The sequence below is a fragment of the Callorhinus ursinus genome, unplaced genomic scaffold (genome assembly GCF_003265705.2).
Source record: "Callorhinus ursinus isolate GAN/ISIS: 27379988/994484 unplaced genomic scaffold, GSC_fseal_2.0 scaffold9, whole genome shotgun sequence".
In the NCBI taxonomy this organism is placed as follows: domain Eukaryota; kingdom Metazoa; phylum Chordata; class Mammalia; order Carnivora; family Otariidae; genus Callorhinus; species Callorhinus ursinus.
The window spans coordinates 63,941,931-63,956,703 of NW_027397071.1; the positions used below are offsets into that span (position 1 = coordinate 63,941,931).

Below are 14,773 nucleotides of genomic sequence, written 5' to 3' on the forward strand. Positions count from 1 at the left end.
GGATCGAGCCCCGCATTAGGCTCCCTGCTCAGCGGGGAGCCTGCTTCTCCCTCTCCCACTCCCCCTGCTTGTGTTCCTTATCTCACTTTGTCTCTCTCTGTCAAATAAATAAATAAAATCTTAAAAAAAAAATTCTGGAATGAGCAGAAACATCCAGAATTCAGCCGAGCCGAGCCATGCTGTGTACCATCGTGATCAGCAGGGAGGTTAGATCTCAGGAAACAGTCGACAAGTGGCCTGGGTACTCCCCGGGGAAAGGGGCTTCTGAGTTGTCCTTTGCAATGACTTTGAGCTCTCCTGTGGCCCCTGTGGAGTTGTGTCCATGACATCCCTTAGCCCCCAAAGCACAGCCAGCAGAACCGGGCCCCTCTTTTCTAGGTTCTCCTGGAGGTAACCAAGGCAGTGGTCCTGGCACCGCTAGCTCCTCCCAGGCCTTTCAGCAGTTTCGTGAATGATGCATGTGCGGGGCCATGTGTGGCTAGTATTTTGCCTACATACAGAACGTTATGGGTTTAGAGAGGGAACAGACCCCAGAGATCCTCCCGTCTGTCCTGGCCTTTTATACACACTTCCATGTGTCAGGAACATTCTTCTCTTCCCCATCCGGCCTAGGATCAGATGTCACTTCCTCCAGGAAGGCTTCCCTGGCCTGCTCCCAGGCATCCCATGGGTTAGGTACCCCTGACCCCCACTCTCACAGCAGACTTTATTGGTATTTCTTATTGAGTCATCTTTCCTCCCATCTGGCCCAGTGATGGTGGACCTACATGAACCCTGTAAACCATTGCATCTAGAAGCCTCCATAATAGGATCAATGAATGTTTGTCAAGTGAACGAATCAATCAAAACCCGACGCTATGGATGGGGAGACGGAAGCCTAAAGGAGGCAGTGTGTATGTCTGATATGTCTCAGAGAGACACCAGGCTGCAGACAGACCGGACCTCCTGACCCTCTGGTGTACAGGGAGAGACAGGTGCCCTGTTGCACTCACAGGCTCTGTGACCCTCTTGCAGAAAATGGCCAGCAGGAAGAGGGCGGTGATAGGCGGGGCCAGGTAGCTGGTGACAGACTGGATGTAGTCGAAGAGCTGCCCGCTGTTGGAGCTTTGGATGATGGGGATCCAGAGGGTGCTTATGACAACCAGGAACACCACAAACACTCTGTGAGGAGGGCACAGGGCAGCATAGGCATGGGGTAGGGGGGACGGGAGGGGCACAGAAACTGGGAAGGGAGAAGGGAAGGGAATGCATGGTCACTGAGTCCGAGAATGCTAGGAGACTGGAAATGCTAAGATTCCAGAAATTTAGGCCTCTAAAATCTCAGAATATCAGAATTCCAGAATCCAAGAAACCCAGGTTTTTTGAATTGGGGTCTGTGAGGTCACGTAGGCCACCTGCTCTTCAGGGAGAAAGCCATACTTTTTACAACAACCCCGACTTCAGTAAATGGCCTCTGGTCTTGGCTTGGATGCCTTTTCTTCTCTTTTGCATCCAAACCCTGTGCAGGACAGCCCCCTTCTCTAGGATGGCTTTAGTTCCAGAGACTTTTCCCTTCTTTGTGCTCCTCCAGCTCTAACCCACTGCTCCCTTACATTGACATTTAGCTCAGAGTGGGGACCCCACCTTCTCCTCCTGACTCCCCCTCAACTGATCCTGGCTCAGGCCCAAGAACCCTAAAGCACTCTCTTATGATTTTGTGCGAACAAGTTGAAAACTTTTCTTGGATGCAATAATGCACACGGCCAGGAGATGGTGCTCAAACCCCACTTATGGATGAAATAAAAGGCAGTGCAATAGGCTGAGTACAAGAATGAAGGAGGGGTCTTTGGAAATGCCTCTGCGCACTTGTCCTCGCCTCTCCTTTCCCTCCCTCATTTTCCCCCTCAGGCCCCACTAGAGCAGCAGCTACCCAAGTGGTAGTTGCTCATCCCTCCCCTCGCAGATCCTTAAATGCTCAGGCCCCGCGTGTTAGCCCAGACACCTGAGTCACAGAGCCTTAAATTATGAAGCAAAGAGTTCGGGAAGTGCCCCTTAACCCAGTGTAAACGACAAGCCTAGGGAGAAAAAGAAAATAAGCCACCAAGTGATACTTTGAAAAGCACAAAATCAAAACCAAGGAGATAAAGTTCAAGTTCTCCAGCTTGCTGTTCAAGGCTCTGCATCCACTGGAGGCAGCCTCCCTGCGAACTTCCCGGCTGAGGTGGCCCCACGCTGCATTACCTGCACTCCTGTTGCCATTAGCAGCCCTCAGGGCAGGCTAGTACAAGGTGCCCCAGTGTCCCCCGCACAAGCTGTGATGCAAGGGGAATGCTTAGGGTGAGTCTGATGGAGTAAATTAACAAGCTTTCTGTTTTCCTGGGATAACAGCTGGGCAGATCTAAAGCTCCTGGGGGTGAGCTGCTTGCTAACTATCCCCCCCATGCAGTTCACCTTCCCTTTCTTAAATGCTTTGTCAGCTTCTCTCACTTACTCTGTTGATCAGAGAAAGAGAAAGTTGAACAGACCGGGAAGAGACTTTTTTTTTTTCCTCTCCTTATTCTGGAAGCAGAGGAATGTCCAGAGTTGGGAAGGGACTCACCTGAGGTCATGTAGGAAGTTGGTGATAGAACCAGGTGCTCTGACTGCCAGTCTGGGCCCAGACCCCACCTCATCCCCCTCCCCGCCAAGGGCAGCCCAGGACAAGGAGGAGAGGGGAGAGGGGTTCTGCCTGCTGGGAGGGGGCGCTCCAGAAGGAGGGGCCAGTGCACCTGCCCACCACCAGCAGCTCCTGCTCTGTAGCCTTCCTTCGGAAGCGCAGCCACACATCAATGGCAAACAAGGTGCCGCTGCTGTTGAAGATGGAGGTGAGTGAGCTCATGAGGGCGGCCAGGATCACGGCGATCATCAGGCCCCGCAGACCTGGGGAGAGGCGAGGTCTCCATGGGCAGCCAGCCTGGGAAGGCCAGCTCTGCCAGGGGCCACGGTGGCTACAGGGTCCAGCAGAGCCAGGGTTGTGGGGGATGCTATTGCATGAGGTTCCCATCCGTACGGATGAGGAATCCGGGAGACCTGGAGGCCCGCTTCCGGATAAGCGCCACGGCCCTGAGTGAGTCCCCTACACCGCCCCTGCCCAGGCGCAGCCTCCTCATCTGCATCACTAAGAGCGATGGGCCCAGGTGACCCTGTAGCTTTGACACCTCAATCTGGGCTTCAGAGCTTGTAGACACTTGGTTAGGGGCCCCTGGTGGGGAGGAGGGTGCCTGTTAAGAATGGAGTGTTTTCAGTCTCTGTGCCTTTTCATGGACACGGTGGTGCCGGGTTAAGGCCGTGGACTGGGAGGCAGAAGGCCTGGGTTTGTTTCCTGGTTCTGCAAGCAACTAGCTGTGTGATCTTTAAACTAGTTCCTTCCTTTCTGGACCTATCCTCCCCCCGCATAGCAGGAGAGGGTGGAACCCACTGATATCTGAGGTCTCTATGACTCTAATGATCAAGCTTCTAGAAACAACCACTCATGGGTCCCTGGGGAGACCACTCTCTGTCGGCCCACCTCGGCCCTCGTTCCCCCCAGTCCAAGTATTTCATCACCTCCCGGAGGTCTCCCTGAAAGACTCAAGGCGTTCCAAACAAACCCAGGCCAGCACCTTCCTCCGGGGCCTTCTGTTGCTTCCTTTGGTTAGCAAACTCCAATCTCCACAGCAGACACTCAGTTATCCTGGACCCCCTCCTGCTGCCCTTCCTTCCCACCTCCCTCGATCAGCCCCCACTGTGGACGGCCTGTCCTAGCCGGGCCTCCTACCATCTCTACTATTTCTTTGATTCCTTTCTTGTTCTACTGGAGGGAGGGGAAGGCTCAACTCAAGGACTTCCCTCATAACCCTGGCTTTTTCCCTATGTCCCCACTCTCAATATCACTGTAAACCCAGGACGTGGGAGCCCCCTCTAGATCCCTCCGTCTTTCTCCTCCCTCACATGTAATCAGTCACCAAATCCTGCCGCCTCTACCTCACGAAGATCTTTTAAACCCCTTCTGTCCACCCCTGAAACCACAGACCTGGCCCGGCCACCAGCACCCCATCCCTCTGCCTCCTGCAGAGTGAACCCTCCATCACACTGGTCCTTCAGAAGCTCAAATCCCCTCATGTGCTCTGGCCTAAAACCCAGAGGAAAGGCTCTGCTCCACGGTGAGGTGTGGCCACGGCCTCCTCTCCACCACTGTCGTCCATTCCTCTGCAGGTGAACCCTGCGGGGCTGCTTCAGACCCTGCTCTCTGCCAGCCCTCAGCCTTCGCACACATAGTCCCTCCTCCCCGAATGACATTTCCCACCTGCATCTAGCTTCGTCTGCCTAAGATGTTCCTTGGGATTCAGCTCCATTTCCTCTCCTCTGGGAAACCTTCTCCAACATTCCCCTGGGCCGGGTCAGGTGTCTTCCTAGGGCTCCCTCAGCCCCACTGTGTCCCCACACTGGTGACATAGCATTGTATCCTCAGTGAGCCCAGGTGTCCTGGGGATGGCATAAAGCCCGAGCTCAGGGGCCTGCCTTTCATCCCTGCATCTCCACGATTAGAGCCAGAGTGGGTGCTTTATAGACACTTGTGAGAAGTGTGTGTGTGTGCGCGCACGCATACACACGTGCACGTGTGTGTGTGTGTGTGTGTGTGTGTGTGTGCGCGCACGTGTGTTGGGGGAAGGAGGTGTGGAGGTGAAGGTTCTTATTCCCTATTCCCGTCCATGTCCACCATTAATGCAAACCCTCCTGGGCAGCAGGGATTGGAGGAAGCTGGGGGATGATGTGAAGGGTGGCGTGGGGAGACAGGACTCACCGACGGGCATGAGGGCTATGACCAGCTTGGGGTAGGCGATGTTGGAGCAGCCCACTCGGGCCCCGCAGATTCTTCGGCAAATGTCAGGGTCTACACAGCCCACCTCATCTATAGAAGAAGTGAGGGCTATTAGAGCCAAGTCTTCCTGTGCCTCCTTGCTTTGGCCCAATATTTGCTTTCAAACAGGAAAAAAACTACAGGAAAGTGTATCCTGGTGACTCTGGCAGGAACCAGCATCTCTTGCAGGAGCCAGAGGTTCAAGGGGCAGGCAGATGTCTGGGTACCACGATTTAGCTGTCTCCAATAAATCTCTTGACCACATACTACCCTGCAAAGCCTGACAGACTCCTGTGGGTTTTAGGCCTTATATCTTGCTAAAAGGCAAAAATCCTTGGAAGGTACCGAGAATGCCTTCTTTGGTCTTTCCCTCATAAAGGGAGTGTAGGATTTTAAAATGACATTTAGATACAAATTTCTTCTTCTGAAATACTTATTGTATGTTTGGCCCACAAAGCCTAACACATATGTATCTTAATAGAAATAGCATGGGACACCCCCTCCCCACCCCTCACCCCCACCACCAGTGCAGCATTGTCCAGCTCCTACCTGGGTACAGGGCCCGGCTGATCATGCCGGGCATGACGATGAAGAACATGGGCAGGATCTTCAGGTAGCCCCCTAGCACAGAGCCCCCCTTGGCATGGGACAGATTCTTGGCAGAGAGAGACCTCTGCACAATGACCTGGAAAGGGGGGGGTGGAGGAAGGCCACTCAGGTCAGGTGGGGCTCAGCTCAGTCACAGGTGGGCCCTGAGGTGGTCCTGAAACAAGCCCCGACCCTCTCTGCATCTAGATGCATGGTTTTCCTGCAGGGAGCCACCCCAGGTTGTGATGGGCTGGGCCAAGCCTGGCTGGGGCATCACCTGGTCCGTGCACCAGCACCATGTGGCCAGCACTGTGAGCCCGAAAATGAGGCCTGGCCAAGGAATGTCCCCGCTCACAGGGTCCCGGAGCATATGGAAGGCATCAGACCGGGGGAGATGGCAGGTGGTATTGGGGACTGTGGCATTAGGGATGGCCTGTCTGTACCGCTGCTCCAGGCCTGGGTACCAGCCTACCTCCTGAAAGCCTGTGGAGAGAGACCACAGTTAGTGACACAGCCCTGAGACCCACTGGGTGTCTCATGCCCCTACCCTAGCTTCCAGTCCCATGTGGGGCCCTGGGGCTTGGAACTGGTATGGGACTTGGGAATGGGGGAGAGATGTGGGGCTCAGACCCTTAGCTGGTATAGCAAGAACTCTGCTCTTTGGTAACCCCATCCTGGCAGTGGGGGTGGTGGGATGCTCTGGAAAGTTCTAATCAAACCACAGAGGTGAAAGCCCAAGATAGATCAGAGAGCAATTCCTACATGATGGTGGGGTGTATTCAGGTCTCTTCCTTACCCAGAAACATGAGGACCAGGGCACCGCCCACCATGATCACTGTCTGCAGAGCATCTGTATAGATCACGGCTGTGAGGCCCCCTGCAGACCCAAGGAGAGGGCTCATCAGTCGGCACCAACAGCGGGTTCTTCTCTGGGTGTCTGTCCTGTGCTTGGCCACACTGGGGAGCCCTCTTAGCAGGTGGGTTCCGGCCACCTACCTTCCCCCGACTGGCCGTTCCCGGCTACAGGCGCTCCGGTCTAGCTCTTTCTCTCCTCAGCGGCCCCTGAGTGTGGCCACTGTGCCTCAGTTAGCTCTTGTTGTTTTTAACACCCCAGGGCTATTTCTCTGCTGTGCTGGTAGCTCCACCGGGAAGCCTCCCTCCCTCCCCTCCCAACACCATGGAAATTCCCCATCTTTGCAGGCTGACTTAGCCACAAGCCAGGGTCCCAGGTGCCCAGGCCTGCGAGAGGTGCTCTGGGGGACACAGGGGAAGGAGGGCTGGTGGCTTTGTCTGGAGCAGTCCTGGTGACTCCAGTCCTGATGATGGTCTCCTAGCCGCACCCCTGCTCACTGCTGCATCCCTAGGCATCCCTCTCCACCTCTCCCTGTCTCTCGGTTTCTGCTCGCGGTGCCCGCACCCCAGTGAGACCTGCCCTCGGCCCTACCGGCAATGGTGTAGATGGCCGTCACTGCCAGGAGCATCACCGTGGAGAGGTAAAGGTTCCAGCCCAAAGCCATCTGGATGAAGAGAGCTCCAGAGAAGATGTCAGTCTGCAGAGAGCCGGGACCCAGGAGTCCAGGTCACCTGAGGCCCTCGCTGTGGCCACCAGGGTATGTCGCCTCCTGCTCAGCGATATCAAGTGCTGTCAGTCCTCATCACATGATGAGGGTGACCCTCAAGTGCCATGCTGAGGATGGGCTTGACCTTGCAGATGCTGAGGAGCCATAGGGATTGTCAAGCAAAGGAGAACCACATAAAACTTTGAAACCTGGAGCAATGTCATCTGGTGGCGCAGATAGGAGAGTCTTGCCCTGAAGGCAGGGGTGAAGGAGTGAAGTGAAGACAGAGGAGGTGAAGTGGGGAGCAGGGGTCAGAGAAGAGAAAGCAGGCACCCAGAAGCTCGCTGCCTGCTCCCCAGCAGAGCAGAGGCCCCTGCAGCTGCAGGCGGGCCCTGGCTGACGGGCCGGGCCGGGAGCCCAGTGAGAGGACCTCCGGACGCTCTGCGCGCTCAGGTTTATTAGGGGACTCAGAGAACGTCCTTTGCCTGAGCTGACTTGGGCTCATTTTCAAGCCTTGGTAGACAAGCGGCTATACAGTTTTCCCGACTCTTGACCTGGAAGCTCACAGACTCGGCCCCTTTCAGTGCCTTCTTGCTGACCCCACTGCACGGTTGTTTCATGAACCCATCCCAGGGCTACAACAGGACAGTGTGCAAGGATCCCTGGCCCGGGGCACGGGACCCAAACTTCAGTTCCAGTCCCATGGCTACATCCTGTGTGGACATGGGCAAACCATTTGCCCTAGGTTTGTTTTCTAAGTGTGGGTCAGTGGAGGAAGAACAAGGACCTTTCTAACTGTAACATTCTAGGTAATCAGTGCATGGTGCTGAATGGAGAATCAATTAGCGGAAAGATAAATGAATGAATGCGCTCTAGAGGAGTAACCCTTTGAATAGAGGGACGTCATTTACGCAACAGACATTTCTCATCCATCTGTGATCACTCCACTGCTGAGCGGGAGCTTGCATTGAAGGTATGTGGATTCATCCCTTCTTCCTCCCTCCCTCCCTCCCTGCCTGCCTTCCTTCTACCTACCTATTATCTATCTATCTATCTATCTATCTATCTATCTATCTATCTATCCATCCATCCCTACATCCAGCAATAAGCCATGATGTAAACTCAGCATTTTAGGGCGCCTGGGTGGCTCAGTTAGTTAAGCATCTGCCTTCAGCTCAGGTCATGATTCCAGGGTCCTGGGATGGAGCCCCACATCAGGCTCCCTGCTCAGCAGGAAGCCTGCTTCTCCCTCTCCCTCTGCCCCTTGTCCTGCTAGTGCTCTCTCTCTCTCTCTCTCTAATAAATAAACTCTTAAAAAAATAAACAGCATTTTCAGAGAGACAAGATGGCCACACTGGAGTGGGTACTCACGGAAATCTTGGTGAAGATGTAGAGGATAAGAGACAGGACAGACATGTACACCTGGATCCTCTGGCCCCCAAATCGCTTCTTCAGGTACTGCGGCATTGTGACCACACCGGCGGCGATGTACACCGGGACAAAGATCCAGCCCAGGGCCAGAAGCAGCCAAGTTGCCTTGGAGAGTGGAGAGAAGTAGGTATCCATGTCCTAGATGCAGATGGAGGGGCAGGCCCCTCCCCCACATCATGATGCTGGGGAGCACCGAGCTGGGAACAAGGGACTTGGGACCTAATCTTAGTGCTGTGTGACCTCTGATGAGTCCCTCTGTGTCCTCTGGGCCTTGATTTCCTCATCTGTAAAATGGGTTCTGGATTTACCATGCAGCCTCCCCAGGCACCTCCAAGGTTCCCCTCAGCACTAAAGCCTGGGATGGGGGGCGAAGGGGCTTCAGACCTCCATTATCCCTGAGAAGCCTCCAGGCCAGCTTCCTTACGTTCCATTCGAAGCCGCCCACAGCAAGGCCTCCAGCGGCTCCTGTCCCAGCCAGGCCAATGAACAAGCCACTGCCCACATTGCTGGACATCAGAGAGGCTCCAATCTGCAGGGCACAAGTGGAGTCAAGGGTCAGGGTCAGTTTTAATCCAAATCAGCCTGGAGCCAGGACCATGGGCTTCAGGAGCTGTGGACAGAGCAGGAGCCAGGCTCAGGAAATCTGAGATCAGAGGAAGGAGGGCACATGAGGGAGCACAGAGGAGGAGGGATGGAACTGACATTTACTGGGTACCTCCTGTATGCGGGCACTGTGCAAGGCATTTAATATGCACCAATACACTTAATCTGCATAAACATATCGAGAGATGAGCATTAATCTTTTCAATTTACAGAGGAAGGAAATAATGTTGGGAAAAACAAAGCCAAGGCCTTCAGGCCACGCAGTGAGTGGCCAAGTGGGAAAGAAGGAAAGCCACGGAGAGCAGGGTCATGTAGGGAGGAGAAGGCTCTGCACTGGGGCCGTCCATCTAGGGGCCTCCAGAGATGAGGATGCTTAGGGGAGGAGGGGAAGTCCCCACGAGAGGGATTGGGGAGGCCCCCGCCACCCCAGTGCCTCCAGGCTCCAGGGCAAGACCAGGAAGAGGGAGGAGCCGAGGGGCTGAACACAGGCTGGGCCAGCCTCCGAGTTGAGTCATGTTTCTCCAGGAGGTAGCCAACTACTCTGAGGCCATAGAGACACTGATAGAAGGACAACATCACGGTTAGTATGGAAGCAGCGTCGCCAAGTGTCGGGTGCTGTTCTAGGTTTCCTCAGGCAGCCCTCACCACAGCTCTGGGCTGGATGTCCCATCATTATCCCCATTTGACTGAGGAGGGAACCGAGGCACAGATAAATGGCTTGCCCGAGCTCCAGAACTAGTGAGTGACAGAATCTTTGAACCCTGGCTGTCTGACTCCAGTAACTAGTGCATGATTATTGCTGGGCACCTAATAAGCACTCATTACTGTCATCTTTGATCATTTGATGGGATCCTTCATTGGGCAGGGAAAGGGACAGAGGGAGGAGCTCTGGGGCCTGGGTGGAGGCAAGGCCTTGGGGACGCGACCGGGGCCAGAGGGGAAGAGCTCCGCTCTGGGCTTGCTCCCTGTGTCACCCTAATAAAATCACTTCCTCTTGCAAATCCTCAGATTCTCCACTTGTAAAATGTGGGGACTCACCTGTTCCCACTGCCTGTTCTGGGGGTGCTGGGCAATAGAAAGTGAAGAGAAAGGAAAGGTACTGAGACATTCAGAGAACAGACCGCCTAGAACATAAAGGCCCAGAGATTACAACTGGCCTGATGTTGCTCATTGCTGAAGCCACAGCCTGCTGCCACACACACACACACACACACACACACACACACACACACACACATTCACATTCAGGTGGTCCTGGGGATGCTGGTGGGGCTGGGCTGGAGCACCTAGCCAGAGCACAGAGCACTGGGCCCTTCCCGAGGCTGCTCTCGGAGCAGGGAGGGGCCTCGCCCCCACTCAGTGCAGGGCTCCCAGCTCACAACTCAAGGAGACATCGGCCATCAGGGTTGGCAGGGGGACCAGACAGGCCCCTCTGGAGCAGGGATGCTGTTGCTCCTTCTGCTCTTGGCTTCCCAGCCACACACTCTCTTTGGGGTATAGGGAGGGGAATGAGGCACTTCTCAGGACTGGCCTAGTAGGGAGTGGCACAAAGCTATGGGACTTCTGTCACAGACACCTGGACACCTAGACATGCAAGCTCCAGGGCTACAAATGGGACGGAGACCCCCCTAAGCAGGGCTGGTCCTGCTCAGGCTTCAGCAGTGCAGGCAGCCCAGTACAGGAGGCCCAGCTCATGGCCCCGCCCACCGGGGCTGCCCGTCTCCACAGCCGCTCATCTTGGGAGCACCCTCCTCCTGCTTCCTCACCCCTACAGGGAGACACAGAGTTTCACATGGAGCAGGGAGGTCTGCTCTCTGCAGAACTGGCGGGCGCCCAGGGCAGCCCCTGGTCACTCTCCCGGAACGGACCAGAGAGGTGCTCTCTCTCCTGCTTCTTGTCCCTCCAGAGCTGTGATGGGGGCGGTGGGGAGGGAATGTATCAGCTGAGCAGAATGGCCTCCAAGAGGCTTGCTGTCTCCTGTTGAGGAACCCAGTGTCACCGTCCCTGTGAACTGCCAGGCCCGCCACCCCCTGCACTCCTGGGGATTCTATCATGCTGAAGGCGTGAGAGCTCCCTGGCCCTACCTCCTCCTGTCCCAGATACTGGAACCTTCCAGAGAGCTCTGTCAGGGTCCTGGACCTCCTCTTCTCTTCAGGGAGTCTGTCACCAGCGCAGGTGGGGAAAGTGGTGAGAACCAGAACGGGGTGTAGGGGTGGCTGGTGGTTTGTGAGTGCATGCACACACGTGTGTGTGACCTGGGCGTGACTGGGCGTGTCACAGCCTCAGCACCACAGGGGCTGACAATCCCAAGATTCGATTTCCAGGCAGGGCGTACCTCCCACCGTGCTATTTCAGGAAGAGGAAATCAGTTTTGAGGACCAAGAGAAACAAGTGAGGTGGTCAGCTAGAAGAGACTGGGGTCTGCAAAGGTGTCAGGGTCGATTCCCCGAGGTTGCTGGGGACTGATGTCTGTGATCCCCCTCACCTCACTGCTCCACGGTACTAAGCAGATATGTCTCCTTCCCACCTCCCCTGGCTGAGGTCAGAGGCTTCCCACAGGCACTCACAGCCCCTCTCCTTCCCTCCCGTTGTCTGTGAGTCTGTCTGCCCAGCTAATCTGAGCTTCTCTGGGACAGGAACATTCTAGGTTATTTCTATAGGTGCAGTGTCCAGCTGAGGGCGCACACTTAGGAGGCACTCACCCGACGTGTGCATTAGCAAGATCTCTTGGGTTGTGGGGTGCCTGGGGACCACAGAGAAGGAACCCAGAGCGCCAGGAAACCCACTCAGGGGGCTGCTGCCTTGGTCAAGGCGAGAGCAGACGAGACGAGGATCCAGTGGTGGGAGGGGACAGGGAGGACGATCGACTCACCGGCCACCAGCTCATGGACCTCCCCGCCAGGAAATAGCCACCAATGGTGCCTCGGCTTGCACGAACGGATGACTGGTAAGGAAGGGGAGAGAGGTGAGGGTCTCCCGAGCTCCCGCACCTCTGCCCCGCCTCAGGTCCCTCCCTCTTCCTGGGTCAGGCGCTGGGGGGGCACCCAGACCATGAGAACCAGATGGGTAGTTTCACTGGTTTTACTCTACCCGCCTTTGGGAGGGTCACAGCCTCTCTCTGGGCCTCGCCGTTCGTCCGCCAGGGCTGGTGTGAAGAGCCAGGGGCCAACAGAGGTTAAAGCCTTCGCGGACAGCACTGTGCTGGACGTGTGTGCAAGATACGGTTATTGTCCTCTTAGCCCTCCCTCTGTCCAACCTTCGTTTCAGGAAATTATCTGATTCTGATTCTCGGGCTTGCACGGAGGCCGCCCCCTCCCTCCTTTCTGCAGGACTCCCGCACTGGGGCCTGGATGGCAGAAAGCCCTGCAGCCCCAGGCAGAGGGAGGGCTCCGTCTGGGGCTTCTCCTGCCCGGGCCTGGAGTGGGACCACGCTGTGAAGCCTGTGCAGGAGCCCGCACAGACCCCTCCTCTGAAGAACAAGAGGAGAGTGGATGTGAATGAATTTCCTCTGGGGCCTCAAGGGCTGGGAGCCGGGGTGGTGAGCAGGGAAGCAGAAACTTGAAGACTTTATTAAGATGCTAAAGCTCAGGAAGCCTGGGTGGCTCAGTTGGCTAAGTGTCTGCCTTGGGCTCAGGTCATGATCCCAGAGTCTTGGGATGGAGTCCCACATCAGGGATCCTTGCTCAGCAGGGAGCCTGCTTCTCCCTCTCCTTCTGCCTGCTGCTCCCCCTGCTTGTGTGCTCGCTCTCTCTGTCTCTCTCTGACAAATAAATAAAATCTTAAAAGAAAAAAAAAAAGATGCTGAAGCTGACAGGTCTCTGATTAGGTCTAGAGATGGGAGAGATACCTGAAGGAGAAGAAGGGAAAAGAGAAATGTAAAAGGGGATTCTTTGCCCCCAAGGAAATGTCCCTAGTTGCTAGGGAGTGATGAGGGGGAGGGGCTGGTTCTTGTGAAGCCTTTGCTTGAACTTCACCTGTCACCTCTGGCTCTCAGGCAGGCCAGATGAGCAGAAGGAACTCTCACACATGAGGAAATTGAGGCCTGAGTCAGGGAGCAACTTGTCCAAAGTCACTGAGGAGCTGGTGCCTTTCCTGCCAGGAGTCGGTGATCAGCTGTGTGCTCATTTCTTCCTCACACCAGCCTTGGGAGGCAGGGACTGTTCACCCCGCTGAACAGCTGAGGGAACTGAAGCCCAGAGAGGGTTCGTGACCCCGCCACCATAACGGGGTCACGACGGGCTGGGACTCGAATCACTGCCGCCCAGGAGCATCTGAGGGGGCTGGCCCGTCTCCCGAAGGAGCCATGATGACACCTGCCCGGTATTGTTGCCTGCAATGCAGGGCACTGGGCCAGGTGCTTTGGTGTGTCATGTTACTCAGGGCCATGACCCCTCTGTGGGGCAGTCTTTATCGTTCTCACTGTCCACACGAGAAAACGGAGGCTCACAGAGCATTTGCATGTCCCCAGGGCTCCGTGGCTCTGTCAGAGTCGGGATCTGAACTCAGGACTCCCTGACCTCAGAGCCTGGCCCCTTGCCCCAGGGCTGAGGCTCTGGTGAACAATGTTGAGCAGAAGGACCTTTGGACTTGCCTAGCTTCCTTTCCATGAGCACACAAACCCCAGCTCCATTAGAAAGCACTACTCCTTGCCAAGACACCTACCTGTGGAGGGTGGGGTAGGCCAAGAGTAGAGCGTGCGCAGAGTTGGCAATCTTGGTACGGGAAGGAGGGCAGGGGTGGGGACCGGGCTGCCAGGGACGGGTGGCGCCCAAGGCAGCAGATGCATCGAGACAGGGAGCTGGGAGATGGGGGTTCCTGCCTGGCCAGCCTCAGCTCGCTGTGTGCCCTCAGGCAAGTCACACCCCTCTCTGGGCCTCAGTCTGCCCGTCTATAAAAAAGGGCCTGGAGAGATGGATTTCTGAAGGCCTCTGCATCTTAACCCTGTGCTTCCCTGATCTGCCTTCCTTCTGCCCACCCTGCCTCCAGCTCCACCACCAGCCAGAGATGAGAGCCTGCCCCACCTCCCCTGCCAGGCCCCAACCTCTGGGACTACTCACCCAGACCCCCACGCCGATGACAAAGACGAAGTAGACAACCAGGACCGCGATGTCGTAGGCATGCAGGCTGACTCCAGAGCCCGGTGCTGAGCGTGGGGCTGTCACAGTCCTGACCCCATTTCCTGACGCTCCAGGCCCCACTGTTGCCAGCTCCATGCTCCTCTGTTAGAGTCACTCACCACCAGCTGGACTTTGAGGCGCTCCTGGCTTCGTTCCTTCCTTTTAATGATTAAACAGCCCCAAGTGCCCTTAGCTGCTAAGAAAGCTCTGAGCCCCACTGGCACGGGAAGTCCTGGTCCCCCTTTCTCCTAACCGCCACCCCATCCTCTGCAGGACTCTCCCTTTCCCTGCCCCCAGGTCATACACGCACACACACACACACGTACATGCACACACACACGTGCACACACACGCACACACACGTACATGCACATACGTGCATACACACGCACACACGTACATACACACACGTACATGCACACACGCGGGCACACTCCCACCCCTGAGAGGAGCAGGAGGAGGAAGCGGAGGAGGAAAGAAGGAGAATGCTGGAATTCTGGACCTCAGAAGTCGAGCTATTCAAGCTCCTGCTTATGTGGAGGGGAAACTGAGGCCCAGGGAGGGAAAGGTCACACAGGGAAGTAAGGTGGAGCTGGGACTAGAGTCCAGGTTTCTCA

At 55.9% G+C, this 14,773-nt stretch overlaps 1 protein-coding gene across 6 annotated transcripts in view; it reads right to left on the reverse strand.

Annotated features, from left to right (window-relative positions):
* The window catches only part of SLC5A9 (solute carrier family 5 member 9), a 24,078-nt gene extending 9,829 nt beyond the window's left edge, over window positions 1-14,249 (reverse strand). Inside the window, exons 1-11 of one of the 6 annotated variants that reach the window (XR_012379489.1) lie at window positions 14,097-14,229; window positions 11,912-11,983; window positions 8,861-8,965; window positions 8,377-8,541; window positions 6,891-6,996; window positions 6,243-6,323; window positions 5,724-5,929; window positions 5,408-5,543; window positions 4,802-4,909; window positions 2,748-2,898; window positions 993-1,161 (exon numbers count right to left, since the gene is read on the reverse strand). Coding sequence is in view for 5 of the 6 variants with exons in the window: in XM_025871873.2 (XP_025727658.2) it covers window positions 993-1,161; window positions 2,748-2,898; window positions 4,802-4,909; window positions 5,408-5,543; window positions 5,724-5,929; window positions 6,243-6,323; window positions 6,891-6,996; window positions 8,377-8,541; window positions 8,861-8,965; window positions 11,912-11,926 (1,242 nt within the window). In the remaining variant the exon portion in view is untranslated. The other 5 variants (XM_025871873.2, XM_073896790.1, XM_073896788.1 and 2 more) reach the window with 5 other exon arrangements.
* Window positions 14,250-14,773: the final 524 nt, after the last annotated feature.